General features: G+C 38.3%; 1 protein-coding gene across 5 annotated transcripts in view; it reads left to right on the forward strand.

The window, feature by feature from the left end:
- The window catches only part of XPO1 (exportin 1), a 38,110-nt gene extending 19,365 nt beyond the window's left edge, over positions 1-18,745 (forward strand). For all 5 annotated transcript variants that reach the window (XM_056125143.1, XM_056125122.1, XM_056125131.1 and 2 more), the window contains 21 exons: positions 2,665-2,726; positions 3,035-3,079; positions 4,579-4,760; positions 5,817-5,865; positions 5,962-6,081; positions 6,841-6,969; positions 7,500-7,658; positions 8,684-8,881; positions 9,953-10,091; positions 10,271-10,452; positions 10,532-10,688; positions 11,084-11,247; positions 11,374-11,508; positions 12,202-12,385; positions 12,486-12,592; positions 15,078-15,272; positions 16,162-16,330; positions 17,008-17,142; positions 17,467-17,626; positions 17,713-17,809; positions 18,550-18,745. In XM_056125143.1, the coding sequence (XP_055981118.1) occupies positions 2,665-2,726; positions 3,035-3,079; positions 4,579-4,760; positions 5,817-5,865; positions 5,962-6,081; positions 6,841-6,969; positions 7,500-7,658; positions 8,684-8,881; positions 9,953-10,091; positions 10,271-10,452; positions 10,532-10,688; positions 11,084-11,247; positions 11,374-11,508; positions 12,202-12,385; positions 12,486-12,592; positions 15,078-15,272; positions 16,162-16,330; positions 17,008-17,142; positions 17,467-17,626; positions 17,713-17,809; positions 18,550-18,696 (2,915 nt within the window). In that variant the 3' untranslated portion in view covers positions 18,697-18,745. The remainder of the gene's footprint in view (positions 1-2,664; positions 2,727-3,034; positions 3,080-4,578; positions 4,761-5,816; positions 5,866-5,961; positions 6,082-6,840; positions 6,970-7,499; positions 7,659-8,683; positions 8,882-9,952; positions 10,092-10,270; positions 10,453-10,531; positions 10,689-11,083; positions 11,248-11,373; positions 11,509-12,201; positions 12,386-12,485; positions 12,593-15,077; positions 15,273-16,161; positions 16,331-17,007; positions 17,143-17,466; positions 17,627-17,712; positions 17,810-18,549) is intronic.
- The last annotated feature ends 403 nt before the right edge of the window (positions 18,746-19,148 follow it).

Consider the following 19,148-nt stretch of genomic DNA (forward strand, 5'->3'; position numbering starts at 1 on the left):
AGCACAGTAGGTAGGATGATTACCTTGCATGTGCCCGACCCAGATTTGATCTCCACACCACATAACGTCTCCCACGCCCTGGTTGAACGCCACTCATTGTGACCAAAGAAAGGATACTAGCTTTCAAAACATTGCACTTGTCACACCAGCCTTTTTGAAAAACTTTGAAGTCTATTTGGCATGCAATCCACTATACTACCTCTGTGACCAATATATTCATCTTTGTGATGATCACTTCTTTCACCTTTACAGTTGATCTCTCACTTCATCAGGTGGGAGTAGAAAGACACAGTTCATAGATTTGTATTTCACTGCTTGCCTAAAATAGTTGTAATCTGTGAAAGACTGAGTAGATTCTTCGCGCCCCGCACCCTCCCCATGGGAAATAGAAATAACCATTGCAAGATAAACACGGAATACCTCTTAGACTCTAATAAGTGGCTTCAATGGATTCTGAGAGTTAGTACAGCGGGGCAGTTGTTTCGAATGTGGCTTGACCTGGGTTCAGTCCCGTAGCACTGACTGCCAAGTGTGGCCGTGAAAGACTGGAGAGGTAGAAGACGAGTTAAGGTGCTTTGCATTCACCAATCTCAGGGGCTATCCCTGGCACTGACCTACCTATTTTCCTCCAAGTACCACTTGGTATTGCCCTAAAACAAACACCTTCCCCAAAAAGCTTCTGCACGTATAGGGAGTACAATTGATGAGTGTGATTAGCAGGTAGAACTGTGTGTGTGTGTGGGGGGGGGGGGGTTAATGTGAAACATGCACGATACCAAGGTGTGGAGCTATACTCCCAAGGTTTGTAAGTTTGTGTGTGGGGGGGGGCGGGGGGGTTAATGTGAAACATGCACGATACCAAGGTGTGGTGCTATACTCCCAAGGTTTGTAAGTTTATGTAGTAGTGTGAACCAACGATAAATTTTAACTTAAAATGGCTTTATTTTTTATATTTTCACTGGTAGTGACCATGCTTCACATCCCCACCAGAGTTTGGTGTGATGTAGTTTCTTTTTACATTTCTGTTCAACTGGATGGTGGTGTTTGGTGTTGCGGGGAGAAGAGGGGTGTTTGTGGGTCCCCCCCCTTTATTTCTTTTTGGATCACACCCAACGATGCTCAAGAGTTAAATTCTGGGAACTGGAGTGATAGCACAGCAGGTAGGGTGTTTGCCTTGCATGCAGCTGACCCAGGCTTGATTTCCAGCACCTATGTCATACAGTCCCCTGAGCACCGCCAGGAGTAAGAGTTAGGGGCTGGAGCGTTAGCACAGCGGGTAGGGCATTTGCCTTGCATGCGACCGACCTGGGTTCGAGTCCCAGCTTCCCATATGGTCCCCTGAGCACCGCCAGAAGTGATTCCTGAGTGCAAAGCCAGGAGTAACCCTTGTGCATTGCTGGGTGTGACCCAAAAAGCAAAAAAAAAAAAAAAAAAGAAAGAAAGAAAGAAAGAAAGAAAAGAAAAGTTAAATGTTAAATACTGGTTCTGTGCTCAGGAATTTCTCCTGACAGTGCTCAGGGGACCATATAGGATGCCAGGGATCAAACCCAGATCAGTCATGTGCAAGGCAAAGGCCCTACCCTCTGTGTACTATTGCTTCTGTCCCTTGACTGTTTTGATATAGTCAGTCTAATCTCAGATTTACTTGGCAGGCAGCTCTTCCTCTCTTTATATTTGGGTGGGATTTTAGGTTATGCCCAGCCGTGCTCAAACTTTATTCATGCAGAGCTCAAGGGATCATGTGTCTTGCTTGAATTGAACTCAGTCTGACTTCATGCAAGGCAAGTGCTATAGCCTCTGTACTATCTGTCTAGGTCCCACACATTTTTTTTTTTTCACTTTTGCCAGTTTTAAACTGGTGGGATTTAATAAGGTAATTGTTACTTTTTTTTTTTAATGAAGCAGTATTTTCAAGATACGTGGTTTTTCATTTCGACAATTTACAGAATTGATAAACTTTCCTTAGTACTGGTTAAGATATGGTTTGTTCTTTTAATGTTTATAGATTATATGGACTTCCCATAATAGTTTTCTTCAGACAAGTCATTCTTAATTTACAACCATGCAGTAGTAATAGATAAGAGGCACTTTTTCTTCTGTTTTGTTTTGGGGTCACACCCAGAGTGGTCAGGGTTTTACTAAATGGCTCTGCTTTCAGGGACAACTTCTGGTGGGCAGGGTACCATATGGGATGCCAGAGTTTGAGCCCGGGTTGGATGTGTATGCAAGGCAAGCGCCATATCCACTACTATCTCTCCAGTCCCCACAAAAAATCAGTATTAATTAATGATTAAACTATAAATTGGGTTTATAATTTATAAATCAAAATGTCTTTTCCTTTGTCTTTTTTAAAATAAATTTGTAATGCTTATCATGTAATTATATGTTCGGGTGGTTTAGCCAGTAAAATAAGTTGATATGGTTTTAATATAACAAGACCTTCGTGGTAATTATTCTTGGTCTAAATGCAGTTGAAGCATAGACTCTTGGACCTCCATCGACACTTTTTATAAAATTGAAAGAAAAATCACCTTTTTCTTTGTGTTCTAATATTGAAAGAGAAAGCCATTATTTACTACATTATCTGACTTTATTCTGCATTTCCCTTTTCCATTTTTTTTGTTCCTGAGGACTAAAGTGATCAATCTTATTTTTTTTAAATAGGAATAAAAAAATATGTTGTCGGCCTCATTATTAAGACGTCATCTGACCCAACTTGTGTAGAGGTAAGAGATTTATTGAGAGATAATATGACATAGTGAAACATTTAAATATTGAATGTTCAGATTAAACTAACCTCTGTCCCAAATGTATAAATATGCATGTAGATATAATAAATTACGTTAAGGCTGCTCCTTTTTTTTTTTTTTTTTTCAGTCAGGGGATTGTCTTGGCTTTTTCTTGCACCTGTTTTGTGGGGGTGGAAGGTGCTGGAAATCATTGTGAAGCAAGCTTAGTATGATGTGATACCTTCATTCCTTTTATTATGCCCACATTAGGTTCTTCTTTAATCTAAACTTTTTTCTTTCTTTAGAAGGAGAAAGTGTATATCGGGAAATTAAATATGATTCTTGTCCAGGTAAGTCTTTGCTATTCAGTTTACTACTTTTCTCATAAGAATTAAAATTTTCAACAAGATTTAATTTCCTATCTAGCATTTGGAATTACTGATTGTGGTAGGAAATGACAAACTTGTAAAATTTATTATTTGCATTACCCAGTATGGTATAGATTCATCATTAGTCTGCTGTCTTCACATTTTATATCTCCCATATCATCTGTTTTGAGTCTTAATTCACAAATTACTGCTTTTGAATTCAGTATTCCTTTAATTGATGCCTGTATTTAAATATTTTACAGGGGCGGGCAATAGTATAGTGGGTAGGGTGTTTTCCTTCCATACATCTGACCTGTGTTCAATCCCTGACATCCCATATAGTCCTCCCAAGCACTTCTGAATACAGAGCTAAGAGTAACAATTGAGTATTGCTGAGTGTGACCCAAAAAGGAAAAAAAAAATTCAAGCAGTCTGTGTAGTTTTGACATTTGAGATTTTATATTTAATATGTCCACTTTTTTGGTGGGGGGGGGTGGGAGGCACACTCGTATGCTTAGAAGTTATTCCAGACTCTGCATTTAGGGTGCACAGGAGACTATATGGAGTGCTGGGGTTGAACCTGCGTCAGCACATGCAAAGCATATGCCCTGTCATCTATAATCTGTCTGATCCAGTATGTCTTTTAAACTACATTCAAAGAGTTTGAAGTGAATATGAAGTGAGGATCCCTATGTGTGATGGAAGGGGAATATGTAGATAAGTCAATGTACACTTGCTATGATGGGAAACCTGTAACATACAAAATACGCAATTCAGGCTTTAGAAGTAGGGGCAGAGAATTGAGGTTATGGTTGCCTTAAAATGTAACCAACACTGTTGGATTACCAGCAGTGCATGCAAATGTGCTATGCATTGACAGATGTGGCTCACCCCCACTCTCCCACCCTTAAAAGCTGTAACCTTTCAGTCAAAGGGGTCTGGAGCGATAGTATGGCAGGATAGAGTACTTGTCTTGCACGTGGTCAACTTAGGTTTGATCCCCAATATTCCATATGGTCCCATGAGGACTGTCAAGAGAATTCCTGAGTGCAGAACCAGGAGTAACCCTGAGTACCACCTTGTGTGACCCACAATCTCTCTAAAAGGGGTGGAGGATTTCATCCTCAAATGTGATCCTCTTAACCCCCTAAAATTTTGTTAGAACCCTGCTATTTTAAGCCCCATATTTTCAGTCAATGAAAATGTATTTCTAACTTTGTACCCTTTGTTGTTTAATAGTTAAATTTTTGTGTCAAACTGGCAAATACTGCCATGTGTTCCCATTAGAGCCATTGAGAGGATTCATGTGGCATTTGTGGAAGTGGGGGCTTAGTCTTGCTGTTACCTACATAACCGAATGTTCTATGTAGATGAAGTGTTTGATATTCGATCCTGTTTTCAGTATTGCACAATTTCGTTAAACTGTGTTTTGTCTATCCTTGATAAGTGAAATAAAATCAACATTTTATATCTTATTTTAGATACTGAAACAAGAATGGCCCAAACACTGGCCAACTTTTATCAGTGATATTGTTGGGGCAAGTAGGACCAGTGAAAGTCTCTGTCAGAATAATATGGTGATTCTTAAACTCTTAAGTGAAGAAGTATTTGATTTCTCTAGTGGACAGATAACTCAAGTGAAAGCAAAGCATTTAAAAGACAGGCAAGTAATTGTTTCATTATAGAATTTGTAATTTCTCAAATGATATAAGGAATTTTGAGCTAGGATGTGAATTTTTAAAGAACTGTTGGTTCATAACTGTGTTTACTTACTTGTAGGTTTTTAATTGCAAATTTAGATTTAACATAAACCCAGTATTTTCAGTTTGGATATTTGAAGTGTGACTGGTATTACGGGCAAGTGTTTTATGTCAGCACAACAAATTAATCTCATGTATCATATGCATAAGTGTATTGTATTTCGAGAGTTCCCACAACCTCTTTGGAGTATGTTTCATATGGTGAATATAACATGTTTACTGCTCACATCTTGTGAGTGCCTTACAGTTAACCATAAAAAGACGCCAAACATATTTCTTAAGCTTAGTGATAACATCGTATGCAGGTCCTTAGAGCACAGCAGTGTTTTTGTTTTTTGTTTTTTCTCCTACTTTTCCTAGTGCTTGGAATCAAGCCGTACACATGATATTCTTGTGCTCTACCACTCAGCCACAGACCAGGTCCCAACAGCAGTATTTCTGTGTTCTCAAACTAGCTTTAGCATTTGTAATTTGTATTCTACTTTGGTTTGGAGCGATAGCGATAGCACAGCGGCAGGGCATTTGCCTTGCATGCGGCCAACATGACCGACCCGAGTTCGATTCCTCTGCCCCTGTCGGAGAGCCCGGCAAGCTACCGAGAGTATCTCGCCCGCACGGCAGAGCCTGGCAAGCGCCCCGTAACGTATTCGATATGCCAAACACAGTAACAACAAAGTCTCTAATGGAGACATTACTGGGCCTGCTCGAGCAAATCAATGAACAACGGGAGGACCTTTACCTTTGCTTTGGTTTAGGAGCACATTTAAAGTTTGGAATGTCTACCACCACTTCATTTATTTTTGAAAAGGGTAGTGACACATACCATGTTAGTAGTTTGGTAGTTTTGATAAAATTAGATTGTTCTTAAGTAGAAAATTTTATGATCAGGTTGTTGGAATTAATAGTGTGAAAATAGGTGTATTATTCTCTTCTAAATTGATCACTGTTTTTTATTTTAGTATGTGCAATGAGTTCTCACAAATTTTTCAGCTGTGTCAGTTTGTGATGGTAAGTGCTTTTATTACCTTTTTAAGATATTAATTGGTTTTAGGTGAAGAATTGACTATAGGTATTTTTTGTTTTTATTTTTATTTTGTTTTTCAGGAAAATTCCCAAAATGCTCCACTTGTACATGCAACTTTGGAAACATTGCTGAGATTTCTTAACTGGATTCCGTTGGGTTATATATTTGAGACCAAGTTAATCAGTACGCTTATTTATAAGGTATAGCGGCTGCTCTTTTTTTTTTTTTTCCCTTTTTCTTTCTTTTTGCGTTACACCCGGCGATGCACAGGTGTTACTCTTAGTTTTGCACTCTGGATTTACTCCTGGTGGTGCTCAGGGGACCATATGTGATGCTGGGAATTGAATCTGGGTGGACTGCATGCAAGGAAAACGCCCTACCCGCTCCAGCCCCAGTGGCTGCATTTTCATTTCATAATATTAAATAGTCCTTTTGTGAGATAATCTGACTGTGTATTTTAATATTGGTTATGATTATATGCTGTGGGAGTATCATACTTCAAGGGGTGTTACCACACCACAATTACTGTTAAAATACACATGTTTGGGGGGCCACAGTACAGCAGGGGGTTGCTGCCTTGAATGTGGCTTACTCGGATTTGAATCTCGTCAACCTATATGGTCCCTGAGGCCTGCCAGAACTGAACCCTGAGTGCAGAGCACCAGGAGTAACCCAGGTGTCAATCCAATCCCCTGACCCACACAGAAAGACCCATGTCTTTCCGCAGTCTATTGCCCCATCCCCATTCTCGTACAGATAATTAAATTGTTGTCAGCAGTGTAGCAAAGAAGTTTCACACATAAGGCATTTATGTGCACACGATTTAGTCTGTATAAGTATATGTGTAATTATCAGATTAATAATGCTTTTTGAAGGTTTTTTATGCTTACCAAGTTGCCATCTGCAAATAATATACAGTGTAACACAATTTAATTCTGTGCTTTCTTTTCAAAAAATAGTTTCTGAATGTTCCTATGTTTCGAAATGTCTCTCTGAAGTGCCTCACTGAGATTGCTGGTGTGAGTGTAAGCCAATATGAGGAACAATTTGTAACATTATTTACTCTGACAATGTTGCAGCTAAAACAGGTAATGTGACATTTCATATCATTATTAAATGATATTAATGCCTTAGAAATAATGTTGGGTTGGAATTGAATCCTTTCAGTACAACTTTCAATGTGGTTGTGTACTACTTAATACATAAAGTTAGTAGTACTCTAGTTTGTTATTGTTGTTAATTAGGATTCTTGTCCCCTTATCAAAATACCCCTTTTCCTCCTTGTCACATTTGTTGTGATGGAAGGATTCATACACTTGATGGCATTGTTTGTTTAGGAAGTTCTTTTTCAGTTATGCTAAGAAAGGGTTAATATCTGGGAGAAATTTCAAATAATAAATTTTAGGCAGTTTTCACATATGCACCATTTTGAAAAACAGTCCAAAGCTAGATGTGAACATGTGAAAATAGTTTAACAGAGTGTTTGAATAATAAGGAATAATGTTAACTGCTTTGCTATTAATGAATCGTTCTTTGGGTTTTAGGATTTTAATGCCTCTTGTTTAGTATGATTTGTTTTTATTTTAATATGCGAATTGATTTATACTTAAATTTGCAGATGCTACCTTTAAATACCAATATTCGACTTGCATACTCAAATGGAAAAGATGATGAGCAGAACTTTATTCAAAATCTCAGTCTGTTTCTCTGCACTTTTCTTAAAGAACACGGTCAGCTTATAGAAAAAAGATTAAATCTCAGGGAAACACTCATGGAGGTAAGTTTTATGGAGTGTTGTTTGAAATTCTCTAAGCAAAGTAACTTATTTTTTCAAAGTGTGGGGATGCTGGTGATAGTAAAGAAGCTTGCCTTCTTGGCCCCGTGCACCAGTAGTAAGCCCTAAGCATCTCTGGGTCTGGCTCCAAAATAGTTTAAAACTATCAACCCTAATTGTATCCTACCCCAGCTTCTAGCAACTACTGATCAGGTCTTTTTATTTGGGTTTTTCTGTTCTGAACATTTCATATTAATGGAGTCATTATAGATGGTCTATTGGCTTCATACCCTTAGCATATTTTCAGGGTTTGTTCATTATAGTGTCTTCCTATACTTTTACATTTTTGTGGCAAGCACAGATGGACAAGTTTTCTACTTTGACCAATAGGTGGATATTGAACTTTAAACCTTTCCCCTATTGATATCAAAAGGTGCTTAATGGAGCCCTTCAAATACTTAAAATTAAGTTGGTATTGGCCAGCAGCTATTTAAGAAGTATTTGAAAGTATTTATGCTCTTAGAGCACAAAAGAAGGCATAGAACAGCTCTGTATAAAAAGTTTTGGTTTTTTTGTTTGTTTGTTTGTTTTGGTTTTTTTTGTTGTTGTTGTTGGGGTTTTTTTTTTTTTTTGAGTCACACCCAGTCATGCTCAGGGGTCACTCCTGACTCTGCACTCAGAAATTACTCTTGGTGATGCTTGGAGGACCATATGGGATGCCAGGGATTGAACCAGAGTCGGGCACTGTGCTATCGCTTTGGCTCCCCTCTGTAAAATTCTTGCATGTAGTTGTCTCATTTCAATCCCAGGCATAGCATATGGTCCTCCAAACTCACCAGAGTGATCCCTGAGCTAGAGCCAGGAGTAAACCCTGAGAAAAACTTGAGTGTAGCAAAAAAATTCTTTTGATTGAGTGGTAAACCTCAAACTTGTACAGAATAAAACATGTTTATGGCTTAATAATGTAACAAGTTTGTGATTGGATAATGGTGTCGAGAATTATTTAATACTTTTGATCTTCTGTGTAGGCCCTTCATTATATGTTGTTAGTATCAGAAGTGGAGGAAACAGAAATTTTTAAGATTTGTCTAGAGTACTGGAATCACTTGGCAGCTGAACTCTACAGAGAAAGCCCATTCTCAACATCTGCTTCTCCATTGCTATCTGGAAGTCAACATTATGATGTTCCTCCCAGAAGACAGCTGTATTTGCCTGTGTTATCCAAGGTAACAATCAAGTGGGTTCTTAAGTGTTCTTTCTGATGTTTACTGTGATTCTGAAAATGGAATGCAAAGACTGCTTTTTGTGTTTTCCTAATACACACAAAGAACTGTAGCACTGTCCTCCCATTGTCCATCGAGTTGCTTGAGTAACGTCTCCATTGTGAGACTTGTTGGTACTGTTTTTGGCATATCGAATACACCACAGGAAACTTGCCAGGCTCTGCCGTGTTGGTGGGATACTCTCCGTAGCTTGCTGAGCTCTCTGAGAGGGACAAAGGAATCTAACCTAGGTCAGCCTCTTGCAGAGCAAACGCCCTACCCACTGTGCTATCACTCTAGCTTTAGTACACAGAGAACTAGAAAGAGAAAATCCCAACATCCTCTTTAATGGGGAAATGGCTCAGAACTGGAGCACATTTGCATGTGCAGAACCTCCAGGATTGATCCGTGACACTGCATGGTTCCTCGAATACCATGAAGTGTGGCAGAGAACTAATATTTACAAATACTGAAACAACTCTTCTTTGGCTGTGTCAATTCTAAGACTTGACTTTGTTGTGTTACTAGTTACTAGTACCATACTGTGTTTCTCTAGAGAGAACATAGAGTGAGATAATACCTTGTATAGCATGCTCGTTTTGCTTGCAGCCAATCTGGGTCCTATCCTTGGCATAATATATGGTCTCCTGAGTACTATGAGTGATCCCTTAGTGCAGAGCTTTAAATTTTAAAATATTTTATGAATGTGGATGCCAGAGCGATAGTACAGTGGATAGAATCTACGGCCTTGCATGCAGTCTTGTACCCTGGCAATTCATATGGTCACCTGAGCACTGCCAAGAATTAATTCCTAAGTTCAGAGCCAGGAATAACCTCTGAACATTGCTGAGTGTGACCCAAAACTAAAAATAAAATCAAAACATTCCTAATTCTAATCTTGTAATAAGTTTTAGTATGTAGTTTAGTATGGTGTTTGTGCATATCTAATAGGGGCATGGCTCGTTTGCTTATGTTTGATGTGACTGGTTCTAAAAATCTAACATTTTTTTTCTTCATTGGTTTGTGGTTGAGTAGGTTCGCTTATTGATGGTTAGTCGTATGGCTAAACCAGAGGAAGTATTGGTTGTTGAAAATGATCAGGGAGAAGTTGTGCGGGAATTCATGAAGGATACAGATTCCATAAATTTGTATAAGAATATGAGAGAAACATTAGGTAAGTTCATCTTCATCTTTCAAATTTCATTCTGGAGTAAGAGTACTTATAATGAAATGTGATATGCTAAGTTTCTGAAATTTGTAAATTGCCGTTTCTATTAATGTGCTTTTTAAATACTGTTTGAAAAATAAATACTGTGTTTGAAGCATTTAGTACTTTCTTTTTTTTCTTTGTAGTTTATCTTACTCATCTGGATTATGTAGATACAGAAAGAATAATGACAGAGAAACTTCACAATCAAGTGAATGGTACAGAGTGGTCATGGAAAAATTTGAATACATTGTGTTGGGCAATAGGCTCTATTAGTGGAGCAATGCATGAAGAGGATGAGAAACGATTTCTGGTTACTGTTATAAAGGTAAGCAAATGATATATGGACTGGGAACCTTTGGACAGGTATATTCTGATAAATGGCTGAAATTTGTTGTATTTTACAGGATCTATTAGGATTATGTGAACAGAAAAGAGGCAAAGATAATAAAGCTATTATTGCATCAAATATCATGTACATTGTAGGTCAATATCCAAGATTTTTAAGAGCTCACTGGAAATTTTTGAAGACTGTAGTTAACAAACTTTTTGAGTTCATGCATGGTAAGTAAATTCTCTTTTTAAATATATTTCAGAGGCCAGAGAGATAGTAGAATAGGTAAGGCAATTGATTGCTGTACATGCAGCCAGCGTGGGTTCTATCCCTGAGCAAAGATAACTGTGCGCAAAGTGTATGTGTGTGGGGCTGGAGAGATAGCATAGCGGGTGGGGCATTTGCCTTGCATGTGGCTGACCCGGGTTCAATTCCCAGCATCCCATATGGTCCCCTGAGCACCGCCAGGAGTTACTCCTGAATGCAGAGCCAGGAGTAACCCCTGTGCATCGCTGGGTGTGACCCAAAAAGAAAAAGGACGAAAAAAAAGTGTATCCATGTGTGAGTTACTGAACAAAAATGCCAGATTGACTGCCAAATTTTTGATAAATGTTTTGTTTTTCAGAGACCCATGATGGAGTTCAGGACATGGCTTGTGATACTTTCATTAAAATAGCTCAAAAATGTCGTCGTCATTTTGTTCAGGTTCAGGTTGGAGAAGTGATGCCATTTATTGATGAGATTTTAAACAATATTAACACTATAATTTGTGATCTTCAGCCTCAGCAGGTACGTGGAGCTTTTAGCATTTCTTCAAGTGTCTATGTGCATAGGCAAAAATTTAAAAGTTCTAACATTTCAACACAATTAATTGCAGCGTATATGTGAATTGCTTTTTGTCCTTTTTTGAAATAGGTCCATACATTTTATGAAGCTGTGGGATACATGATTGGTGCACAGACAGACCAAACAGTACAAGAACATTTGATAGAAAAGTACATGCTACTGCCCAATCAAGTTTGGGATAGTATAATTCAGCAGGCAACCAAAGTAAGTTTCATTGATTAAGTATTTAAAATTGTAAAAATCAATATGATCAGTAAATGCAAACAATATGTTTTGCTTTTGTTTTTAAATATAGTATTGTTGGGCCAGAGTGGTAGTACAGTGGGTACACACTGCTGACCTGGGTTCAATCCCTAGAATTCCAAATGGTACCATGGGCAGGTTCGATTCCTCCGCCCCTCTCAGAGAGCCTGGCAAGCTACCGACAGTATCTCACCCGCACAGCAAAGCCTGGCAAGCTACCCATGACATATTCGATACGCCAAACACAGTAACAACAAGTCTCACAATGGAGATGTTACTGGGCCCCCTTGAGAAAATCGATGAGCAACTGGAGGACAGTGCTACAGTGCTACCCTGAGCAACAAAAAGAAAACAAAAAAGATGATATATGGTCTGGTAACTGACCCGTATACACACTCTGGATGGAAATTACTTATCTTTTTTTTTAACAATTTTGCATTATAGATGTGTTAATGATTCTACGTCTAGAAAATTTTGCTCTAGGAGCTGGAGAGATAGCACAGCGGGTAGAGCGTTTGCCTTGCATGCAGCCGACCCGGGTTCGATTCCCAGCATCCCATAGGGTCCCCCGAGCACCACCCCAAAAAAAGAACATTTTGGTCTAGTAGTTAACCAGGATAGTCATTATGTGTACACTGATTTTTGTCTTCACAGAATGTGGATATCCTTAAAGATCCTGAAACAGTAAAGCAGCTTGGTAGCATATTAAAAACAAATGTGAGAGCCTGCAAAGCTGTTGGACATCCTTTTGTAATTCAACTTGGAAGAATTTATTTAGATATGCTTAATGTGTACAAGTGCCTCAGTGAAAATATTTCTGCAGCTATCCAAGCTAATGGTAAGTGATGTGGAATACTTACAGAGTGATTCATTCACTGGAACCATCAAGTGTCAAATGTTAATTGTCAATTTGTGTTCTACTTCCTTAAATTTTTTAGGTGAGATGGTTACAAAGCAACCACTGATTAGAAGTATGCGAACAGTAAAAAGGGAAACATTAAAGTTAATATCTGGTTGGGTGAGCCGGTCCAATGATCCACAGATGGTGAGAAATGTTGTACCTCCTGTTTTTCATTTTGATGCAATAGTCCATAGTATACTATACTTGCACAAGCATTTAGCTAATTGAATGTAGGGTAGATGTCTTTTGTTGGGATTCTTTTCTTTCCTTAATTTTTATTTTTTTAATTGAGTCACCATGAGAAAGTTACAAAGCTGTTAATGATTTTTTTCTTTCTCATTGAGTCACCATGAGATATATAGGGTGCTATTTTCAAAGTTTTATATTATTGGTATTCACATCATCATAGGTTAGAGCTTTTCCAAGTTGCTATGCTCCCTTGCCCACCTTCCATGGGAAAAAGCTTTCCCCATTTGGATCCAAAGTTGTTGTTACTTGCTAGTGGAGAACTATTGGTCACAAACTGCAGACTTTGAGAAACATTGTTCTAGTTAAGTTAACTTGGTCAAGTTTACATGAAATTTTATGTTCTTTATTTTGAGAACAAGTTGGAGAGGTTTCTTAAATTTGTCTTGTTAGTGAGAAGTTCTGGAAAGGAAACTCTGTTGGGAGAATAAACTTTAATATTAGTGTCTGATTGTATTTGGGCCACTCTCTACAGTGCTCAGGACATAATCTTTGCTCAATGGATTTGGAGTACTGCTGGGAGTTAAATAGGAACCACTCCTGGCAGTGCCTGGGGGACCACGTTATGGTGTTGTGGATCAAACTTCGGTCAGCCTCATGCAAGACAAGCACCCTACCCACCATGCTATAATCCAATCCATATTTCAGTCTGATATAAGTAAAATCGGGCTGGGGTTGGGGACTAGTCTTGCACCTAAGTAGTCTGGGTTTGATCCCTGAATTGTATATGGCTCCCTAACACCTGCCACGTGTGGCTCAAAAACCAAAAATGAGAGCCATCATTCAAAGTACCCGAAAAATGAATATGGTTTACTATGTTGCCCATCAAGTACAAGATTGAATTCTGTGCCTCCCAACCTAAAACTGCCAATCCTAACAGATACGCTCTCTGGGGTCCTTAGTGAATAAAGTTGCCTCTGAATAGGGCTCAGTGATTTAAAGGGAGCAAGTTTAGGCTATAAAGTTAAAGTTAATACCCATTTTCTTTTCATCACATGGCATTAAGTCAGATCTAAAAATACATTGCTTTGGGGCTGGAGTGATAGAATAGTAGGACGTTTGCCTTGCCCATAGCCGACCTGGGTTCAGTTAGCACCACCAGGATAATTCCTGAGTGCAGAGCCAAGAATAACCCCTGTGTATCACCAGGTGTGACCCAAGAAACAAAATATATATATTGTTTTGTCGTTTTGTTAAGAAAGTAGAAAAGTTTAATGGAAAATAGAAGAGATAGAAAGGATCTCTCCATGTGTATAACACTAACTTCTCTAAAACTATGTTTTATAGCAGGCCATTAACCTAGTCACATAGAGGTTAGCATAATTTTGTCTACTTAGTGAGAATATGAAAATCTTACTCGAGCATTCTGGCACAATTTTAATTCCTTTTATAAATTAACCAACTAACCTTTCCTTAAGCAAATCATTAAATTCTGTCTACTTTTATCTAGAGTTTTTGTTTGTTTGGGGTTGGGGGGAGTTGGGTCATACCTGGTTATGCTCAGGGGACCATGTGAGATGCTGGGGATCAAACCTGGGTTCAACCCTCCAAATCAGTCATGCGCAAGGTAAGCACCTTACCCGCTGTACTATCTCTTTCATCCTAGATCAAGAAAAATGCCTTTTCTCTTTTCTATGTTGATTTTTTTTTTGGGGGGGGGGTCACACTTAGTGATCCTTAGTGCTTACTTCTGGCTCTATACTTAAGAATCACTCTTGTCTTTGCACTCAGATAATTCCTGGTGGTGCTCAGCACCATATGGTGTGACAGGGATCAAACTTTGGTCAGCTGTGTACAAGGGAAGCACCCTGTCCCACCATTCTGTCACACTAGCCCAGAAATACATTTAGTCTTGATTAGGAAAATTTTACCTTTTGGTCACTCATACAATGTCATTATTCTGATTTCCATCACTTGTACTAGTCTTTTTTCTTTTTTTTTCTTTTTTGGATCACACCCAGCGATGCTCAGGGTTACTCCTGGTGGTATTCAAGGGGCTACATGGGATGCTGGGAGATCGAATGGGGACAGCTTCGTGTTAGGCAAACACCCTTCACTGTACTGTTGCGTCTAGACCCACTAGTTATTTTATTCTTTTCCCTTTTTTAGTGAATCACTGTGAGACAGTTACAGCGTTGTTAGTGATTGGGTACCAGTCATACAAGATTCCAGTACCCATCTCTTCAGACTACTAAATCTGGTCTTTCCCAACATATTGTGATTTCTAGTGGGTTTTTTTTTTTCCCTGGTTGAGTTTTTTTTTTTTAACCAAAAACTTTAATCAGCATGTCAGATTTAACCGTTAGCTGTTATTCAATCTAAGTCTCACAAGTATTTGTAATAACAGTGTCAAGATTAAAACTTATAAGTGTTTTTTTAACAGGTAGCTGAAAATTTTGTTCCTCCTCTGTTGGATGCAGTTCTCATTGATTATCAGAGAAATGTCCCAGCTGCTAGAGAACCAGAAGTGCTTAGTACTATGGCTATAATTGTCAACAAGTTAGGAGGACATATTACAGCTGAAATACCTCAAATATTTGATGCTGTTTTTGAATGCACATTGAATATGATAAATAAGGTATGTGATTTACAATTACCTTAGTAGTGGTTTGGGGCTACTCTGGGCTCAACTCAGGTTCTGAATGCGTGTCTCTTGCCTACAAAGCACTAATTCTGGCCTTTTCGAGTATCTCCCTTATCTGGAAATTCTTTTATTACTTCAAATAAATTTTAGAAGAGTATGGCTACATCTCAATACTTTTTTTTTTTTTTTTTTTTGCTTTTTGGGTCACACCTGGCGATGCTCAGGGATTACTCCTGACTTTGCACTCAGGAAATCACTCCTGGCAGTGCGCAGGGGACCATATGGGATGCTGGGAATTGAACCCAGGTCGGGCGCGTGCAAGGCAAACGCCGTATCCGCTATGCTATCACTCCAGCCCAATACATATTTTTTAACCATTAAAATTTTTAATGGCAATTGGAATTTTAAAACTCAAGGTATTAAAGAATGGTATGTTTCCAAAAATTATAATAACTTCAAAATAGATTTTTCAAAAGTAATGTACATATTTACATGAGACAAGTGTGAAGATTCTTTAAAGAACCAACAAAATATCAAGTGTTTGGATAATAAGTTAGTCTAATTACTTCATTTGAATGTCTTAAATTTTATTGAATGGGACTTTGAAGATAGCTGAAAGGCGTAAGGATGTGTTATGCATGTGTGAGGCCTCAACTGCCATGTCTGACACAACACTGCACTGCTATGTTTAATAACTCTTGCAGGACAGGATAGATAATAATTGTATACATTTACAACTTGAGCAACATTATCTGATTCCAAGAGAAGCCTTGCCTATGGTATTCACTGTCAGTGCCAAATAATTTATTCTAAACTTTTCCCTCTTACTTGTAATGTTATTGAGGCATTAAACTACTTTTATTTTCCTTTTTTTTTTTTAAAGGACTTTGAAGAATATCCAGAACACAGAACGAACTTTTTCTTGCTGCTTCAGGCTGTCAATTCTCATTGTTTCCCAGCGTTCCTGGCTATTCCACCTGCACAGTTTAAACTTGTTTTGGATTCCATTATCTGGGCTTTCAAACATACTATGAGGAATGTCGCAGATACAGGTAATTACATTGAACCTGTGCCATGCTTATCAATCATCCAAAAGCTACTGATACTGAAAAATGTAGGTATATGCAGCTTTTACTTCATATGTAAGAATTTTGAGTGCATGTGTTGGATGTCAAGATTAAGTCCTGTAGACCATTTAACCACCTTATAGTAAGTCTATAGTTGGGAGATGAGCATATCATTTAAGATAGAGGGCTGGTCCAGTCATACCTTCTTTTTTTTTTCTGTGGAATTAATAAAAATTGCATTTCTGACAGGATGAGTTTTGATTTTTTTGTTTGCTTACTTCATGGGTTTTGGGGGAGGCCACACCTAGATTTGCGCATTTCTTGCTCTTTGCTCTCAGTGATGACAAACTTGATAAGGTTACTGATACCAGGGATAAAGCCCAGTCATTAGCATACAAAGTAAGCACCTTATCTGCTGTACTATCTTATTGGCCCTTGGTTTGTTTCTAAATGATAATTGTATATGATTGACAGGTGTAGCTTAGTTATTTAGGAAGTAGAGAAAAACAACTATATTTTCAGAAGCACCCAAAGGTAATGCTAAGTAATTGTTAGTCAAAAGGAAAAGAGTGTGGCCTTTGAATCAGAACAGCCAGGGTACCATAGACACACTGTCAAGAATGTTATCAGTCTGTAATATGTTGGTGTTTTGTGTATTTTAGGCTTACAGATACTTTTCACACTCTTACAAAATGTTGCTCAAGAAGAAGCTGCAGCTCAGAGTTTCTATCAAACTTATTTTTGTGATATTCTTCAGCATATCTTTTCCGTTGTGACAGACACCTCACATACTGCTGGTAAGAGTTTAAGCCATGGGGGAGAGACTAAAAAAGCTGAGTAGGGTCTTGGGCCTTTTGGTGGTGGTACAGGTGCAGTAACTTTATACATTAAAGCCACAGAAATTAACACTTACTGTAACTACCACTAAAATATCATGCGGTGGGTGGCAGAGAAGCATTACCAGATGGAGACGGTAAAGCAAATGGATAATTTGCAGCTAGCCCCCCATTTTGATTCCAAGTACCACTAGGTGTGTTTATAAAGGAAAACATTTTTAAGCCATACAAATTCTGTGTTCCACTTGTTACCACATTTTGAGTTAATAATATTCTTATCAACAGGTTTAACAATGCATGCATCAATACTCGCGTATATGTTTAATTTGGTTGAAGAAGGAAAAATAAGTACACCATTAAATCCTGGGAATCCAGTTAACAACCAAATGTTTATTCAGGAATATGTGGCTAATCTCCTTAAGTCTGCATTCCCTCATCTACAAGAGTAAATATACCTTTTAATAACCTAAATTTTCTAGTTTTAAAAATAAATGTGATGATTTAATCATGTGTTTTCCTTTGATTTTTCAGTGCTCAAGTAAAGCTCTTTGTGACTGGGCTTTTCAGCTTAAATCAGGATATTCCTGCTTTCAAGGAACACCTTAGGGATTTCCTAGTGCAAATAAAGGTATGTAAAATTAACTGGTGTTAGTAGATTGCCGCTATTTGTCTTACTGTTACATGGTGTTTGATTCAAACTTCGGGGGCATGCTACACTGGGTAGGGCTCAGGGGATCATATGGAATGCAAAGGGTCACAATACATTTGCATAGAGTACACACCCTTTCTACTTGTGCTATCTCTTGATACCTGATTCAAATTTAAGAGGATTTTTTTCCTTTGACTTCATTTGCTTTTTATATTATTAAAAGAAATTTTAATGTATAAAACCCATTGAGTAGTTTATGTAATATCTTTTCTCTGACTTTTAAAATAACAATTTGTGCCAGAGTTGAGGGTGTTTGCCTTGCACAAGGCCAATGCAGGTTTAATGTCCTGCATTCCATCTGGTTCCCCAAACATCGTGAGAATAATTGCTGAGTGCAGAGTCAGAAGTATCTCTGCATCACTAGGTGTGAACTAAAAAGCGGGGGGGGCGGGGGGATTATTTATTTTATATTTAATCACAAGGGTTTGGGATATTGCTTAGACATCCAAAGCTAAGGTTCAGTTGACTTTTCAAAGGGGCTGGAGTGATAGCACAGCGGGTAGGGCATTTGCCTTGCACGCGTCCGACCCGGGTTCTGTTCCCAGCATCCCATATGGTCCCCTGAGCAGTGCCAGGAGTAACCCCTGAGCATTGCTGGGTGTGACCCAAAAAGGGTGGGGGGGGGGCGGAGTTGACTTTTCAATTGTCTGTCTTCATAGGAGTTTGCAGGTGAAGATACTTCTGATCTGTTTTTGGAAGAAAGAGAAACAGCCCTTCGACAGGCTCAGGAAGAGAAGCATAAACTTCAGATGTCTGTTCCTGGCATCCTTAATCCACATGAAATTCCAGAAGAAATGTGTGATTAAAATTAGAAGTCATGCTGGGTTGGTTGGGTTTTTTGGGGAGGGTTTTCGGGGTTTTGTTTTGTTTTTGGTTTTTTTTTTTTTTTTTTTTGGTTTTGTTTTGTTGGTTTTTTTTTTTCTTTTTTTCCTCTGCAACTTTTGTTAGCAGAAGAAAACAGCATCTGGATATTTGTCGACCAAAATGATGCCAATTTGTAAATTAAAATGTCACCTAGTGGCCCTTTTCTTATGTGTTTTTTGTATAAGAAATTTCTGTGAAATATCCTTCCATTGTTTAAGCTTTTGTTTTGGTCATCTTTAGTTTGCATGAAGTTAAAAATTAAGGCATTTTAAAAGATTTTACTTCATGCCCATTTTGTGGATGGGATGGGGGGAGGAGTCAAATTCAATTTGAACATATACTACTTGTAAATTCTAATGCAAAATTATACAATTTTTCCTGTAAACAATACCAA

The sequence above is a fragment of the Sorex fumeus genome, unplaced genomic scaffold, assembly GCF_029834395.1.
Source record: "Sorex fumeus unplaced genomic scaffold, SorFum_2.1 ptg000006l, whole genome shotgun sequence".
Taxonomy (NCBI): domain Eukaryota; kingdom Metazoa; phylum Chordata; class Mammalia; order Eulipotyphla; family Soricidae; genus Sorex; species Sorex fumeus.